Consider the following 19,815-nt stretch of genomic DNA (forward strand, 5'->3'; position numbering starts at 1 on the left):
ACATTTTGGTTTATTATATTTGGGATATGAAATCTTTTATGTGAATAGTTTCTCTAGAAATATTATTAAAGATACTCTAATAATGTATTTAAAAATTTAATATGTTTATCTGTACAGTAAGTATCTGTAAAAAATACAAAATAATTGAAATGAACTCCAACTAATATTATAAACAACTTTTAATACAACATTAGCTTTAAACACAAATAACAAATTTACAATGCACTTAAGTCAACAGAGATGCTCACAATAGATTTGTAGCTCTAATGTTTTATTGTATTTTTATCAATGATCTGGACTAGAGTAAAATGTCACCTTCATATCTAGACTATGCCACTCAAACTTTTTCAGATAGAAAGATATACATAACATTTGTACAATAAGATTGTGCTGTTGCCTTAGTAACCACTCTTTAATACAATTACTGTATGAAACATACAGAGAAAGAAAACAATAATACAAAATTAACTTTAAATATTTACTTTTTAGAGCTCTAAATAATTATAATTTTAAAGCTTGAGCAAAAGAATGAAATAAAGAAATTTATTATTATTCTAGTACCTTCTTAACTTACATCAACTGACAGATAAGCCTTATGAATGACCATCCACAGGTTTATCAGAGATGGCTGTCATTTCATACTTTAAATTAGAGGTAGGTAACTAGGATTATGGCTACACGTGCATGTATGTGTGCATTCACACACACACGTATTATCCCACACTTTATTACTTATATAGAATTCTTTTTGTGGACATAAAACACAATAAAATAAAAAAATGTAAACAGCAGTTCATCCAGTTTATTTTCATTTTTTAAAAACTTGTTGACAGAAGTTATCCAATAATTAATGGGAAAAAACTTTCCACAGTTATTTCTCGATTAAATACCTCAGCAGTTACTGCTTCTTTTTAACTGTTCTTCATTCTCAGAAACAATTAAAATCACTATTAATCATCTTAATGGCATGTTCACTTCTATACAGACACACACTGTTAATATCTTTAATAACCAGAACAATGTGATGTCCTTTTTAGACAACTTTATAAGATGTAGTTAATGAAACTATTTACAAACTATAATATAGGGTATTAGGAAGAATTAGTTTAGGATATCAACAAGGAACAGTACAGCACACAGAAACATACAGTAATACATAAGTTACAAAGTTTTCAACTCACAGATGTAAAATATAGCTGGCCATAAGTTTTAAACAGTTAGCAATCTTTATCATAACAATATCTAGTTACTACCATGATATATCAGCAGGAAAGTGCACAGGTATTCAATGGTTTGAATGGTTATTTTCTCCTTAAATGTAATTAAAAATACATGACAATTTTTTATGTTATTTACTACATAAATTTCATCTAAAACTGTTCAAACCAGTCTTAAGTTTGAAAACCCACCTTTTCTATATAATTAAGCTTTATGGTTAAACTTAATGATGGAAAACATGAGACAAAATCCATACTTGTATTAAAAGACTTTAAAAGTTCTTGGCTCATTATATCTACTTAATCCATAATCTTAAAGCCCAGCCTTTCCATAAATGAGTACTATGTTTACTAAGCACACCACCATTATTTAACCACATTATTCAATCTTGTGTATTTGTTCTTAATGTAACTCTTTTCAGGTGAAAAAAAAATTCTGTCAAAGAATTAAAAGGTTCAAAAACTAATTTATAATCCTCATGATTAAGATATTTGCAGTATAAATAATGAACTTCAGTAATGTTTATGAACAATTAGTATCCCAAAGAAATGCTTAGTCAGTTTTTGGATTCAAATAAAAAGAATGCACAAACTTTCAATGGTATTTATAAACAGGTTAGGCAAAAGAAACTTTGTTTAACCAAGCACAAACTAAAACACACACACACACATATTCTATGCAATGTTCAAGCTCACTTTATTTCCACTTACAGCTGTGCTTTTGTTACTCAGTCATATTCAGGCTGAATTTCATAAGACTCTGCAATTCTGTTCCTGGGATCACTCCTGGACTAGCAAACTAAGTCTGTGCTCTCTTCCGAAAGAAAACACCACAGCCTGCCATATTAGCCACAACAAGAATTACCTGCTGTAAACATTAAAAATCAGCAAACTCTTTAGCACACTTTTCAGTAGATGATATGTGCAAAGCTTCTTCTTCATAGTCATCAAAATTACTTGTGTCTCCTGGTCCTTTGCACTTTGGTAGAAAAGGTGCTTCCACCTACATAGTAAAACACTAATTACATAAATAGGGTTTAACTTCAGAATATTACCAAAACATATGGAATTTAAAATACTCAAAAAATGACTAGAAAATAAATATCACAAAATCTCTACTTCAAATTCTGAATTACTTAAGTAGATAGGATACAATATAATTAAAAATAACAGAACAAGTTAAAGGTTAATCAATATAGTAGAATAAAATATAGAGCCATTAAGACTGTATGAAAAAAAAAAAGCTGAAGAAGAAAGTACTTTGTTATTTTATTAAGAAAAAGCTATAAGCACTAACCCTTATTTTACTCATCATATTTTCAAGAAATATTCTGATTATTTTTCTCATAAATGTTCAAATAAAAATCTCAGAACAATGTCATGATATATCATAGTTAACAAAGGATTTGAAGACCAGTATTGTTGGCCTTCATATTGCACCCTACTTGAATCTTTCATGTCTGAGTTGTAAGAGAATACATTTTATTACCTCAATAATGATTCTTTTAAACTCATATAACATTGCCAATATTATTTATTATTGACTGTTCTGTAAAACAAAGGAGACAAATAATTTTAAAGAGTTTATCTGAAACATTACGAGGTTTTTTTTTATGTTTAGGGAATAAAAAGAAAAAAGAGAAATAAAGGGCAATAATAACCTACTAGTGGAAAGGTTAGTAAAAAAAAAAAGTAGCAGTTAGAATGATTCAAACTCTACTTCATAAGCATTTGTTAAGGTCCGGGCGAACACAGTTTTACTTTCTTCATAGTTTTCAAAATGGCGAGTATCTCCCTGATGAGTTATCCTAGGAATAAGTTGTGCTTTTTCCTAGTAAAAAGATCATGCAAGAAATCATGCAAAACAAGAAGAAAAAAAACATCCACTCCTTCATTTAGCATGAAAAAAAATCAAATATAAAAATCTAAATCATAAAACAAGTCATTAAGAGTGCATATACATAAACAGGTGAAGTAACACAATGAAATTAAGTCATGCAGAAGTCAGTGGCAGTATTCATATTATCTATGAAAAAAGAACTTTACAACTTAAAACATCACAAAAAATGGAACAAACTATGATACATAAATTACATACAGACTACTTTTAGAACTGGGAAAATAAGACTCACATCAAAATCAAACAATTGAAACAAAAACTAAAGAAATATAAGAAAATAACACTTTATTTACAATTAAAAGGAATACAACATTAAAATCATGAAACAATAAATAGTTAATAAAAAATGGGACTTGCCCTGAAAAGAAAAGACTACACGTGTTTCAGTGTTCTATGACACCACTATCAGGCGTAACAGTAAAGATATGGTTGGGACTTACTCTCCACAATGTCAAAAAGAGACAAATTTATCAATTAATTACATATTTCTCCTCAAGATTTTATTAACACAAACTAAATGAATTTTCTAGTGTATATTCACGAGAGTTCATTAAAAATGAAAATCTCTGACAAATTCTGATAAAGGATAATTTGATGAACCTGTATTGTCCACAACTAGACAAAAGGAAATATCAATTCTGTGAATTTTAGGTATAGCAAAAAATTAACCTTGAGAAAAAAGGTTTTTCTTTTCTTGTGCTGTCAAAATAGTACAGTTTTTAATTTCAGCTTTAACATGTTATGAATAAATGGAAAGTAAGAATTTTTTTTCATGCAAGATGAAAAAATTTTAAAGTTTGCCCATGAATGTGTGTTAAATGCATATTTTAAAGTGAAAAATAATTTTTTTAAACAGATTAAAGGCTTAGCTGTGGGGTTTTCCCTGTCCCACTCTTTATCCAAATTATTTATCTTAACTACTGAAATGAAGATGTTTAACACACTTGAGGCAAAACCTTAAGTTGGGACTTCATTAGAATTTGGAAAAAATCTTAACTCTCTGATAATGGTCTCAGTCAAATTGACTTGATATGACTAACTTTTAATATAGTGTGTATATTTTCACAAATTTGGCAGTCTTGCAGTAAACATTACAAGTCTTTCATATAAAAGAAAGAAATATTTTTAGTCAAGTGTTTTTAATAAACTAAAAAGATATTTGTCCAAGAACATATCAAGCATTTGTTTTGAATAGTCCATGTACAAGGTAATTTTTCACATTGAGATTAAAAATATATTAAATATTTCAAATTTATGTAACCTTTAAAATCTTCCAAACACATTTCTAATGCTTGTTTTTAGTAAAAATTGACATTTTCTCTCTTATTTTCTCAATCAAATTTAACCAATCTCATAACCACCAAGAAAAATTGAAATAAATCTGAATTACCTTCTTTTATCTCTCTAGAATGAATTCATATTGTAACATTAAACTACATTTATTTATCCTAAATAACTTTAAATTCATCATAACAGCATACATCTATTTATAATGAAATTTTACTGCCCTTTAAACTATATCTAACTAGTGTTAACACATTATTCATTACAAATCAATTTGGGAATGTGCAGCTCACAGTATGCTATCAAATTACATTATCCACAAGCTACTCCAAGCTGCTTGTATGCATGCCTCATATAACAATTTTATTAAATTATTATTATTTATTTTACCTAATCTAACTTGAAGTAACATAACAATTTTCTCTAACAATCACAATTTTTCTGACTTTATAAATATGTGACAAGAACCATTACAAATTCCTCCAAGCTAGTCATCATAATTCCTGTGAGAACATAGCTTATACTAAAAGAAAAATTGCAATTCTTTGTTCAGAACACAGTGCAATATAATACATTATTTGGTAGATGAAAACACTGGCCTTCTTTTCATTACAGGTGTTAAAGAAGTAAACATAAGCCTTTTCCACATTTATGTCCTTAAATATATGCAATTATAATTGTGATGTGAAAGTAGAGTTATGTTTCTTAAAACATGTTGCCAGAGACAGGAGGATATAAACCTAAAATTATTGACAAATTATATTATAAATGCATCAATAAATTAAGAATGTTAGCATGTACAAGGTCAAAGAGAAAAATGTAAATAACATGACTGTTTACCATATGTTCAAGGCTTATCTACAAGAATATGTAATATATATGGAAAAAAATATGTATAATGTTTGTAACATTTTCTGTACATTGTAAATTAAATAGTCTCATCAGTACAAAAGATAGAAGAAATTGATAAATGCAACATTTAAAAAAATTCCTTCTACCTATAGTCAAGTTTATATTGATCGAACATACAGAAATTTAAAGTTGAGATCAAGGAAAATGAAAATATGGTAGAAAAACATGAATCAGTATCAGCAGAACTTGTAATGGAAGCATTTCATGTTATCAACTGGAGTAACACTAAGTCAATAAATCAGGTAGAATTTTAAACTGAACTTCATATTATAGAAACTACTGAAATAGAAAATAAAACAAAGATATTGTATTAAACAAGGAAGCTGGTACAGGTCTAGCAATAATAAAATATGGAACAGATGTTTTATAACACTGTTTAGTATAAGCTACGATGGCATTATCAAAATGTAAATGAATATGTAGGTATCCAAGTCCCAACCATGCCTTTACTGTTACTCCTGAAAGTGGTGTCATAGGACACTGAACACATATGTGGTCTTTTAAGGCAAATCCATATTTTTAATGACTGTTAATTTGTAGTTATTACATTACAACATTTATTCCTTTTAACTGTAAATACATGTTTTACATAAATATCATTTTAAGTAATTTGTTTACCATAAAGGTATGTACAATTTCTTAATACCTATCAAATAAATACAAAAATATATGTATATAGGTAGATGTTTACTTATACATTTAGTTTTATAATTGCTAACTGACAGATAAAGAAAAGTAGATATACAAAAATAGGAAGTATACTAATCTATTTTTTTTTTTTTAGAAAAAATGCATATAAGCTCAAGTGGAAAGTAAAAACAAAGTATATCATTCATTAAAAACAGAAATAACTATTTTTTAAAAGAATTATAACATTTTAAGCTATCAATCTGATTAATTCATAATATTTGAAATAGGAATAGGTTAAAAAATTATATACCTTCTTCTGGTAAATAGCTATCCAGTCTGCTGAAGCAAACCATTTTTGATTTTTGATATCATTAACACCATTTTTTAGGTTTCCATATCGCTTGGTGAGATCCACTTGTAGTAGACTTCTCAACAAGTCCTTCAAATCTGATGTGAAGTGCGAGGGATAGCGAACCTAGAATTTGATAAATACAAGATATGCCAACATTATGACAAAATACTTTTTCAAACACTTCAAGTCTGAAATAATTATTAAGAGATAATCCAAGAAGCTGAGAAATAACATCAAGATTTTTTTCAAAATTGGGTGATTTAAGATATAAAAATACAAATTTATATTGTAATAATGTGTTCCAAACCATTAATTTCCAAAAGGAAAGTATTTACAAAGAGCAGGATACTTTTGACAGATAAAGTTAAAAGTTTAAATCTCAGTCAGAAAATAAACAAAAACATCAAATATGCTTGTAAAGTTAAACTAAAAACTATACCGTTGCTGAATCACATGTGTAACAATACCTTTCCTGAGACAATTTTTTCATATATCTGTATCGGCTGATCTGCAAAAAAGGGTGGGTAGCCAGCTGCCATTTCATAGATGAGAACACCCAATGCCCACCAATCCACTGCTTTGTTATAACCCTATACAGTAAAAAAAACAAAAGTTACAGACTACACTATAATGAAGAAGTGTCCATATGTTATCTAAAAACATTAATCACACTCATATTAAAACAATACGTTTTACAGATTAGTAATTTACTATTATAAAACTAAATATTCAGTTATGTTTAAATCTATATGTTGGTGTGCTAAATATAATGTTCAAACTGCTTTTGTCGTGACTTACTCAGGAAACCTAACTGCTCTGATCTTGTAGTTTTCTTAACCCTTTCATAACAAGTACAGTATAATATATATGAGTTCACATACACATCTGCACACTTACTATTTACCCTGTAACTTCTGATACAGTAAGTGTATCTTCACAAAATTTGGCAGATCTTTAGTGAAGATTACAAGTTTTTCCTATACAAAAAATGAGATTTTTTAACAAAATATTTTTAAAGAACTTTGTTTTTGAAAATATCAAATCTGTTCTGTTGAAGTCCAAGTGCAAAGTGATTTCATGTTATGATTTAAAAAATTATACTTTGTCCCAAAAATATTAAATATTATTTGTGTAATCTTTAAAGCCTCCTAAATACATTTCAAATGTTTTAATTTCAGTAAGACTATATTTTATGTTATTTTCTATACCCTATGTTTGGTCTGTCAATTGACCAACCTCATAACCATCATAAAAAAATAAATTGTTTTTTTATACTAGAATAACTACTTACTATAACACCAAATTATTAAAGTTTATTCTATGTATCTTAAGTCTCATAACGTTATATATTTATTTTTTTTATTTTATTAACCTTCTAGTTGTGCCAAGCAAACATTAGAGTCATTCTATGCTAAAACTCATCTAGGACTTCCCAGTTCATGTCAGTTTTATTTGAAAAAAATGTAAGTAAAATCTTCATTTTGATTTATTCAGCCATGCAGTACAGCTTTAGGATTTTGCTTGGCTAAACAAGTCAAATTGAAGTTTTTGCTTGAATTTTTAAGAAAATCTTTGGTTGTGTTTTAATGGACTAATATTTTGCATTATACAGTAACATTCTAATTATTATACATTATATATGCATATAGATTATTACTGTTTATAAATAAGTTACAAAACTTATTTTTCTTAAATATAGAACAATAAATAAAGAAGTAAAGCAAACAATTATTTCTTCTACCTATGATCTTTGAACTCAGTTGCTGCTGGAAATAAGTTTCTAAGCCTTTTAAAATTTAGGTTTTATATATTTATAGTTGAATAACCAAAAAATTACAAATAACTATACTGATACCACAGAATTCCACTATAATATAGTAAGCTTGATAACCAAGATGTATTTAGATTTAAAGAAGTTAAAAACTTTGAGCAGACTAAAGACACAACCCACCTCCTTGAAATCTTGGATCAAAAGAATATGGTAGCCTTTTCACAGATTAAAATGGCCGAGAAAAGCACTAGAGACATTCTGAGCTGTCAACTAGTTATTCACATATCATATATTGCAGTAAGAGTATATATAAAGGGATGTTTCTAAAAATGGAAAGAGGTGAACAGAGCCACTGTGTTTGTTTCAGTATATAAGACAGATCTCAGCAAAATAAAAAGATACAAAATTCGTATTTTACATTCTACCTTATAAATATTGATAATTCGAGTTCCTAAGTTTCTACAAAACTATAGATTTAGTACTTTGACATCACAAACATCTACAGTGGAACCCCTCTAAGCGACCACCTCTTGAAAGCGGTCATTCAATCACAGTCCCTTTTTATGTTTACATAATCTCTAATTATGTACAATGGAACCCCTCTAATCAGGCCAGTTTGTCTCAGTCCCAAAGGTGGCTGCTTTAGAAGGGTTCCACTGTAATTTTAACCAATGCTGCATTCAACACATATTACTCACTAAAATCTATACTTAGGTGGGTCCCTTTAATATTTATATTTACTTTTACATTAAAAAATTAACTCAAACTTTAATATTATATATGAGTAAATTTTTTTAATGTAAATGTAAATATAAATATTAAAGGAACCCACCTAAATATAGATTTTAGTGGAATCAAACTTACTGATACAAATTCATAAAAAGTAGTTCAATAAAATTTTTAATGCAAGTCAACAAACACAATGACATAACCTTTGACCCATGACCCATTGGGAAAATGTTAATGTATATATTCTAGACTTTTATATAAAACAGAAACATCACACAATTTATTAAAAAAACATAATCTTACATGTTTGTACAACAAAAAAAATTAAATTTCTTTCTTGGTTCATATATAAAAGGAAAAATTAACTAAGCCTCATTCTCTTCTCAGACAGAAAAAACAATGAAGTTTTAGTCTCTGTTCAGCAGTGCAATAAGTTAATAATAAAATTTATTCTTACATAAAAAATAACTAAAGAAATGTTAATATCACATGTTTAACAGCAGTGTCAACAATTCTTATTTTCTTCTGATATATATGTACCAGAAAGTTTAGGATAAGGCATGATTCTATATCTTACAGTTTTTAACAGAATTATCAAATTTTCTGTCCTACTTAACCATGAAGAATACTTATGTTTTTCTGCCTGTGTAATTTTACAACAAAATCATCAGAATATTATTATTTTTGGATTATGGCTGTAGAATATTTATCTTTTGTTTTGTTTTTTATTTATCCATTCATATATGAAAAGCCTAATGCTGTATCCTAAATACACTCTACTCATGATCTGAGCCTGATCTCAGGGTATTCTCCAATCTACAGAAACTTAAATCATACTTGTGCTCTCATAACTTTGTCAAAAGAATAGACTTGCTTTCCATTTGAAACAGTAGCAAAAAATAAAAAATGTTTATTCTTCACTTATATTACTTGTTAAAAAAAATACATATAAGAGGCAAAAACAACATAATTTACTGGAATTCCTTGCATGTAAAAGTACGCAGCTAAAAATAATATAGCTGAATGATACCAGCATCATATGAGCATATTACATAGCAAACGGAAATGAACAGTAAAAAAAATGCCACATCATAATAATGAGATGAGCACTAACAAAAATTATTGAGCTTCAACTTTTAAGTTTAAAACTGTTTTCATACTATTGAGTTATGCTTAAATACTTTCAAAATGTTTAAACTATTTTTATGTCAGACAGTTAACATCAGCAAAGAAAAAAAATTGTTTACAGCTTGTTTATACAATAGTTTTCAACATTATAGATATAAATGACTGGATAAAATAAATACCAAAATAATCAGAAAGCAATTTTTACTTTAAAAAAAAATGTAAAGGTAATCATAACATATTCAAAATAACAGTGTTTATTAGCTAAAAAGTTAAGAATTTAACTACATTTACATTTTTATACTTAGGAAAATGGCTTTCCATTCACTCAAGTAACAAATAATTACACTTTCCACCAGGGTCTGGTACCCTTGAGATTCTAAAAATAACTGCAACTATTACTAAGAAGTGTATTTTTGGAAAAAGAGAACGACAAAGCAATCCAAGCTTGTTCCAAATCCTCTTGGCTTCTCTTCTGACTCTATAATTTACTGCACACAGAAGAAATTTGTAATGGTTAAGAAAGAAAATTATCTTATTATGAAATAGCAAAGAAACCAATGGCTGGCTATGAAAATTATAGCAGAGTTTATGATTAAAAGAAAAAAAAGGCATGATTCCAGATATGCTTTTAAGCCAATAAATAACTGGCTCTGCATTCATTAAAAACACGTAAAAAAAAAAAATATTGTATAACTTATGAAAACCAAAAGTGATTTCTTTCAAAACAAACCATTTTAGATCTCTCAGTTGAATCATTTGCCCATGAGAAATTCTTACAATGTGAAACTTCTTTAAAAATTACTGAGTTATTACCTTACTAAGTATGATTTCAGGTGCCAAGTACTCAGGAGTTCCACACAGTGTCCAGGTCCTGCCTTTCACTCTTTTTGCAAATCCAAAATCTGTTACCTTTATACAAGAAAATACACTGAGAAATGGCAAAAAATTAAAATAAAAAATAGAAAACTGGAAAAAAAACTTCCTGTATAATGTACATTTTATTAAGCGTTTTCTTCATGAAATAAACCAGATAAAATTGATTTTAGTCAGTAAATAATCTAAAAGCACACAAAAATGAGGCATACAGGGTTAAATACAAATCAGTTTAGAACCAAACCTTAAATCCTTCATTGAAAAATGATGATGATGCAATTGCCATAAATCCAAGCAGTGTCAATCTAGTATAAACTGACTCAATTATGTCAAATAATTTTAAAGAGAATAATAAAAATTTGTGAACAGCACTGAAGAGTTTACATTTGTGAATAAAGTTCACAGCTGATTGTTCCATTAGGTTACTGAATATTTTTAATAAAAGACCAAATTAACAAATACTATAATTAAGTACCTTCAAAAGGTAGACCTTTTGTTGCAAGTGCACTTAATGCTACTTAAATTTATCAATTTCTAGTATACTTTTTTCTTTAACAACAAACTCTGAAGAGCTTTTATTGGTTTACAATCTACAAACCATAACTAGTGTAACCATTATGTTTAATTTTTTTTTTCACTGAATACCCTTTGTTTATAAAAACCTACTAAAACATATATAAAAAGAAACTGATCAAAACTACTTTACTGAAGTACACTGGTACAGAATATTGAAGTTATGCCAAGAGCTTTTACTCGGTTTAAAAATTAGCATTGGTGATTACTTTGTTTTGACCCATATATAACACATTTTCACAATACCAGTCTTACCTTAATATATCCTTGTTGGTCTATGAGTATATTTTCTGGCTTCAAGTCTCGATATATAAGATCTAATGAATGGAGATACTGAAAAGCAAGCACTATTTGTGCAGCATAGAATCTTGCATGAGCCTCACTGTAAAACAGCATGACAATGCTCTCATTCCTGCCTATATCATATAAAATTTTCTACTTTGCAATAATCAAAAAGCTTCTGCAATGGTCTCAGAAAAAACATATTCAAGTTTCATTGACTTGAAGGAGAATTAACAATGATTCTTAGAACTACATCTATGAATACTGGATAGCAACTCTCACAGTATATTTCACTTTTTCAATAAAATTGCTATTAAGCATACAAAACATTTATATAAGTTAATGAACTTGTATAAACCAACTAGCTAAACAAATAATAACACCTTTCAAAGACTTAACATCCTTTTAGGAAGATTACTTACAGAAGATTTCCCCATAGATAATTTTGAATAATCCAATATTTCTAACAAGACTTAATACATTAAAAATTAAACTAAAGTTTCTGGACAATTTGATAATTGTTAGTTCTAATTAACATTTAATCACAATATAGCTGATTGCACTCAATCTTTTTATCAACTATGATTAAAATTCAAAGAATACCTAACCACATATCAAGATTTTATTAAGATAAATCTTTTTCACAGAACAAAATATTTTTAAGAGCTCTTGGATTATATGATGAATATTAAATGTACTATCATTTTAATAACATAGTACAATATTTAAAAAACCAACAGATTCATTAAAAGCATTCTTTTAAAACATGCATACACAGTAAATAGTAAAGTATCTACTACAACAGAGAAATAACAGCAAATAAATAAAAACTACATTGGTTAATATTCATAATAATGTGGTAAGTAGCATGCAGAATGTATCTGAGTTATTTACAGATGATGATAAAATATTTTGAAAGTAATTAACTGCAAAAGATGAAAAACAAGCAAAAGAATAAAAACTATGCAGGTTATTTACATTAGTGTAGTAAGTTACATGCAGAATGCATCTGATTTATTCACATACAACAATAAAATACCTTGAAAGTAATTCAATGCAAACAATTACAGCAATGTTAGTGCCATTTTTCTTATTTTGAAATCAAGCAAATGTTACTTAGAAAATATAAATAAGACTCCTACTTAAAGGTTTTAGTTATTAATGCTTCAGGTGCACACATGCAGTGTTTAGCAGCATGCACCTTACCTAAATCGTCCACTTTTTCTCAGGTGTGAAAACATCTCACCACCCACTACATATTCTAGAACCATGTACAAATTGGAATTGTCCTGAAATAGCAGAAAGAAAAATCACTTTTACACAGTGGCAACAAAGTAACCTTACCTAAATTTTCCTAATCGCCTCAGATGAGAAAACATCTCTCCACCAGGTATATATTCTAAAACCATATAGAGGTTGGTATTATCCTGGAAAGGTTAGCACTGTTACTAACTATAATACACTAAAGTTTTTCCAATGTGTTAACAAAATATCGTGTAAAACATGTAGCTTATTAAAAAATTAACCTTTTCCTGAAGAGTTCATACAGTTAAAGAGAATAAACATATATAAACAAGTAATACTACTGTGTTGTTCCATACAAAAATAGGATCACTACTGCATTCCAAGCAAACTTTTAAAATGCTACCATAATTTTACCACTCAACTATTATATAACAAGTACAGATACTTCATTATACTTCCACTTGTTCATTAGTGGAACAGTTCAATTAGCAGTGTTTGCTAAATTATGGTCCAGTAAATTAAATATGTTACTCAATTAATTTTAATTTCAATTAATCAGTTAGTACAGTGTTTCTCTCTCAAACCACAATTCATAAAAGCAAAAAAAAAAAATAAAGACTCAGAGAAAAAGCTGAAACATCATAACATTTTCATTCAGCATCATTCCATTACAGTTCTCAAACCTATAATACTGTTTGCTTTAAATTGCACGTATAATAACTAGTGAATATATAAACGAAATTGGCCACACCATTTCAAGTGAAAAAAAAAAAGTTAAATATGTAAAGAAAGTGTTTATCATTACTAAGTGCACTTCAGCATTTCTTCTGACATACAAACATACTTGCTTGCATTACCTGTAGATAGTAACCTTGAATTTGGCTACTAGCCAACTTTCCACACTCAAGATATGTGGAAAGTCATCTGGCCATGAAAATTAGTTTGCTTAAATCAACTTTTTCATATTCAAACTACAAAACTTCTAAACTGCAAAGTGGAACTACTATATCACATGGAATTATATATGAGAGCAACCTTGGAAAAAGAAAAGTATCACATAATAATAAAGTTAGATCCCTGTAAAATCTTGTTCGATGGAACTGTTTAAGGAAAAAATAAAATTACAAACACACGCACACATCTAAACCAAAAACTAGACAATATAATTGAAATTCAAAAATACTCCTCTGCTATCATTTCTTACTATCATCCTTAAGTCATAAAGGATAATGTCTGTAGTAATAGCACCCAAATGCCTAATAGATGAAATATCCCCAGTACACTTGGGTGTTATGACCACAGACCACAGGCATTATCGCTTTTGACTTAAGAACAGTAAGGAATTTCAGTGAAGGCATAGTTTTGGATTTCAATTATATTCTGCTATTTCTGGTTTATATTAAATTTATTATTGCATAATTTTTCGTAGAGCTGATTTTAATTGTCTATGAACAATTAATATATTGCATAGTATTGAATTACGTATGCACACACACACATTGTACATATTTATCTATGCTTTATACATATCTTTCCACACATTTGTTTCTTTAAAATAAGCTACTCTTCAAAATTCATTCACCTTGAAATGATAGTCCAATCTGACCAGGAATGGAAATTCAACAGCTTGAAGGATTCTCTTCTCATTCAGTGTGTGTTCAACTTGTTTTAATTTAACAACCTATGGGAATTTGGGGAAATACAATTAAATTACTTTACAATAATCATACAATAAGTATTTTATTCTATAAAAATACAACTTTTGTATAAGATATTAGTCTTAACAATAAATTTATGACCAATATGTACCAATATGTACCACCATGTGCTTAAGGACCTAACATTCCATTTAGTTACTTTTATAGATAGATAAAATACCTATAAATATCACCCATTAACTTCTTTATCAAAGTATCTATCACCTTTGCAGTTACTTATATTTTAGTACATGTTATAAGCGATATTATCTACACGCACCTACTTAGAAGAAAAATCCAAAACTATATATACTGCTCTTTATCCTGAAAATGAAGTTAATGGACAGTAATAAGTGCAAGCAAAAACAATCCTGCTATAAATAGTGATCTTCTAGAAAATAGAGTAAAATACAAGTTCAATACATATTCTACATTAACCTTATATGCAAACAAAAATTTAGTCTTTTCAACATCTAAAACACAATCTAAATCAAATACGTTTTTCAAATGTAAAAAACACAACACACTCCATGTATAATATATATATATATATATAAACACTCTAAAATAAATAAAAGTAGTTAAAATTTATCAACTATACTATATTAGTGCCAACATACAGAAAAACATTACATAAAGAGCTTTCATTAATTCATATCCACTGGTAAATATTATTGATGATTTCTTATATATATATATATATATATAAAACCTAAACATATACAGCTAGTTATTTCTAGATTTTATTTACTTAAAAAAACTAAAATAGATTTACAATTGTAAAAACATATTTGATAAGAATTTACCTTTTGTTTGTCAAGTATTTTCATAGCATAATACTCTTTGTTTGACTTATGTTGGACAAGCATAACTCTTCCAAATGAACCCGTACCTAAAGTTTTTAATCTATCAAAGTCATCCAGACTTGCAGTGTTCTATAACAAAAAATACTTGATAAGAAGTCATTCCTTAACTTATGGAAAATGCAAAATATATACAACATTAAAAAGGAATGATATATATATATATATATATATATATGAATGTTTGCACACAATACATAACAGTGAACATATGTAAATACAGGCTTTGACAAATATTTTTAGATCTAAGAGCCAGCCCAAAAACTTAGGAGCTTAGTGTGGCTAACTTCACTACTGTGTTATACCATGAAATAGGGACTATGTATAAATTTAATTACTTTCACAGCAATGAGTGCATGCTAATGACCACATGATATCAACAACCACTTGATAGTATTACCTGAACTATATGCCTTTGGTCCCATCAGAGTCTAAAAACACACACACACATTGATTAGTTAAATTGAGAGAAAGAGAAAAAACAAAACACCACAAAATTATTAATGTATTGTGTAACTGCAGCACTTCATTCCTGAAAAAAAAAAATGCTGAACCTACCATTAAAATCCAAAAAACAAAGTTTAATTTAGGATTCAAAGAGCCCAAAACTGTTCTAGATTCAAGTTCTATTTAGTACAGCCCTACATACAAATAAGATAGATTAAAATATTAGATACCTCAATGAAAGTTTTAGTCATTGTGATGACCATGATTTGTTAATGTCTGTATTGACAATAAAAACTTCTAAATCTCTACCATCCACACTGAAGTATATTTAATTTCATAATAACTTTACAAACACATCAGTTGTACGAAAATTATTTTTAAACAGAGAAAAAATAATAATTTAGTGTTCAACAACTTAACATATTTTCAGTAATATTCCAAGTTCTGTGTATTAAATAAGATTATATCATTGGAACTTTTTCACACACAGGCATTCACGACTGCAATAACAAATTATGCACAGATGCACAAGCATGTTAACAAAAACATATTAAGAAAAAACATTTTAAGAGCAATTTTACAATTTCTTTTTCAGTACAACTTATCAAAAGACACATTTTATCATATGAAATATATTTTTAACAGTCTTAAAACACACAATACAACCTATCCAGTATCAATCTCTTCAATATGTAAAAATCTATTTCTTCCTACAAAATTTTCACAACTTATAAAAATATAATAGATTTTTCAAACAGAATTAAAATAATTTAGCTTACTTCATACTTTTACACCTCACAAAGATAAAGAAAATAACCAAAGTATAAAGTAGGTTTCAATTGTGCGAGATAATCAAAAAGTATTTTACTTTTAAATTATCTAAGCATGTAACTTTTTAGAAGTATTTGACTTTATTTTAAATTTATTAATAAAGTATTAATCAACATAATTTTCTGCTGATTCTAAATAGGACATGATATATTATTATTTGGATCCATCATTTATATCAACGTCATTAAGTGAAAAAAAAAACAGAAAATATAGCAAGTAAAAATTAAATTGTCTATATGCACTACAAAATACACATTAAATTATTAAATTAATATTTTGTAATTATTAATAAATATAATCAATAATTTTCTCAACTCAAAAAAGTTTTATTATAACCAAGCTGAAGGTAAACATTTATTACACAATGGAATTTTGCCATTACCCCATACTACTTTAAGACATTTGTTTAAAATATACATCACTGTAATATATACAAGTATGTGTAGAATTACATTTTTTTTATCTTGAAACTACTAGTAATATGTCATCCCTCTCAAATAAATCTTACATGAAGATGTATCATATTTCAGTCATGACATTAATGAGGAATTATGCTTCATGATTAACAGCACACCAGTCATACATTCAACTTCTTTAAACCTGTTTGTAGCCATGCGAATTTAATACAGCATTAGTGAGCATGCCAGTTTCCTAACAATTCTACTCCACTTAGATATACACACAACATAAAGCAGAGAGTAATAGCGATATTATTTTAACTATGATAAGGCACACTAGCTGCTGTATAACAATATCAATTAGCCTCTTCTCCTTTTATTTTTTATTCAAATCAAACATCTGAAATGCAAGTTAATTGGTCATTCAGCATATAATTAATACATCAAAATGAACATTTGGTGCAGGTAGTTTAATATCTTTACAATTTAATACATTGTACTTCAAAATGGAAATAACACTGTATATGCATCATAAGCATTGATAAAGTTCTTAGATATCCTACAAGTACCATGTCTAAGTAAATTTCATTGGTGGAATACAACACATCCATCCAAACCAATATATACAGGATTGATAAGGCTGAAGTCTGGTAAATATGCAAAACTCTGTAGTTGCAATTGCAACATTTCATTCAGCCTTGGAGAAGATACCTGACAATAATTTTACTTTCCTACAACAGATCTAAACCTTGAATCATAGCATGCTGGACAGTAAGAAGTTCTAAGTTATTGATGTTGAAGGAAGGATTCCTGATCTTCAATATACACACCCCATCCCTGAAGTGAGGAATCTCTGAAGAAACAAAAATTAGAACAGAGGGGAAGTACAGGTTAGAAATGGTAGTGTTGAACTGATCCAAACACCACTTGAGAACTAAAATTCAGCTCCTGATGAAGGACAATGGATGATCCAATGGATTGGAATATCTGATACACTGGTTGTACAGTAACCACTGAAGAGACTGCATGTGTACCTTGTCATGAAGGAATCAAATATTCGAGGAATATCAACATTCCCTAAACAGATTAAACCATCCACATAATTAAGAGCTTGATTGTCCATTCCATAGCCTGGAGCTGGATGGGAGTCAGCTGAGTCCAGCTTAAAATGTAAAAAAAACTTGTACACCCTGCAGTAAGCATATCCTTCAAATGGCAGACCAATGGGTAGATCCCTAAACAGCAGAACCCAACCTGTATGAATGAAACTCGCAATACATCAGCAACATTCAACTTAGTCATCCACAGACATGGTGAAAAATGCCAACACAGGTTGAAAAAAAATGACTCCATTGTGAACCTGGGAGGATCAAAGAATTGGTTGAGATAAGAAAGATCAAAGGTTGTCAGTGAATCTTCATTCATCTTAGGCAAAACAAATAAATGGGAATAAAATCTTAGAAAACTGGGATCAATTCTCTCTACCACCTGTGACCAATCACATTCAGACTGGAAGGAAAATCCACATTCCACTGATCAGTCAGGAGTTGAAATACCACAGATTAGAAGGATAATGGAGGAGGAAAAATTGGCAGAAAGACCAACCCCGATGACAAAACCTAAAGTACAAATGGATCTGCAGCGAAGAAATACCATCTGTTCATCAAATGTTGTAACCATACTACAACACATCCCACCCAACTATAGTTGACATCAATACTCTTGGTAACAGTTTATCCAAATAGAGGAACCTTGAAACAAAGAATGGAATATATTCTGATTATCCATAAAGTGAAAAACAGAAGCTTAGGACTGAGACACGCAAAGCATAATTGTGCCCTGACTGCCAGGAGGAGCCAAAGAAAGTCTAGAGGTCAACAAAAAAAGCAAACAAGAGACATCATTTTGTGATTCCAATACCTTTGGAATGCCCACAAATATCAAAGGATGAAATAAAAAGCCTCATGTAACTCATGAAGGGATACAGCAGGCATACAAAGTCCCTCCAACAAAGATTCTCTAATCAATAAATCCCAAGAACACACAAGTCAGGAAACCACGAAACAACAGAAGCTGACAATCTAACGAAGGTAGAAGTCAATCAAAAACTGTCCAGGACAGATGTAGATGAAGTGTGTCACAAGGCAAAAAATCACCAAAGACATTTAAGTGCAGTATAAAAGACTGGACCAAGCAAAACCAATATATAGATGGGAAAAATAAAGGTCAAGGAATAGCTGTGTCAGTAGATGGTATGTTTTGGAATTTGGCATACTTTCAGTAAAAATTACAAGTCTTCTGTAAACAAAGAAACAGCTTTTAAAATCAACTATTCTTAGTAAAAATTTGTCCATAAATATATAAGAACTCAAGAATGTTGACAACTTCAAGCACGAAATGATTTTCATGTTAATATTAAAAATACTTTTCTTCACCCAAAAACTGTCAATTTTCATTCGTATAATCTCTAAAAAAAAACTCCCAAATAAATATCAAACTTTTTTAGTAAAACTTTATCTTTCATCTGTTTTTTTCTTCTACCTTAACTCTATATGCATTCAGTTAATTTGACTGACAATTGTTATCACCATAAAAAAAATCTAAATTACCTTTGTTTTTCTTTCTAAAATGACTGCAAACAGCAAAAGGAAACAAAATTATTTATCTTAAAATACCATAAAGC

The 19,815-nt window shown here is 28.7% G+C and overlaps 1 protein-coding gene across 7 annotated transcripts in view; it reads right to left on the reverse strand.

Moving 5' to 3' along the window:
• Positions 1–161: 161 nt before the first annotated feature.
• Positions 162–19,815, reverse strand: part of LOC143244884 (cAMP-dependent protein kinase catalytic subunit 1-like) — a 159,983-nt gene continuing 140,329 nt past the window's right edge. For 2 of the 7 annotated variants that reach the window (XM_076490349.1, XM_076490355.1), the window contains 9 exons: positions 15,400–15,528; positions 14,479–14,577; positions 12,858–12,940; positions 11,625–11,751; positions 10,737–10,832; positions 6,763–6,885; positions 6,254–6,418; positions 2,883–3,048; positions 162–2,220 (listed from right to left, as the gene is read on the reverse strand). In XM_076490349.1, the coding sequence (XP_076346464.1) occupies positions 2,917–3,048; positions 6,254–6,418; positions 6,763–6,885; positions 10,737–10,832; positions 11,625–11,751; positions 12,858–12,940; positions 14,479–14,577; positions 15,400–15,528 (954 nt within the window). In that variant the 3' untranslated portion in view covers positions 162–2,220; positions 2,883–2,916. Of the gene's footprint in view, positions 2,236–2,882; positions 3,049–6,253; positions 6,419–6,762; positions 6,886–10,736; positions 10,833–11,624; positions 11,752–12,857; positions 12,941–12,995; positions 13,079–14,478; positions 14,578–15,399; positions 15,529–19,815 lie in introns of all 7 variants that reach the window. The other 5 variants (XM_076490352.1, XM_076490356.1, XM_076490350.1 and 2 more) reach the window with 4 other exon arrangements.

This window comes from Tachypleus tridentatus, chromosome 2, assembly GCF_004210375.1.
Source record: "Tachypleus tridentatus isolate NWPU-2018 chromosome 2, ASM421037v1, whole genome shotgun sequence".
Classification (NCBI taxonomy): domain Eukaryota; kingdom Metazoa; phylum Arthropoda; class Merostomata; order Xiphosura; family Limulidae; genus Tachypleus; species Tachypleus tridentatus.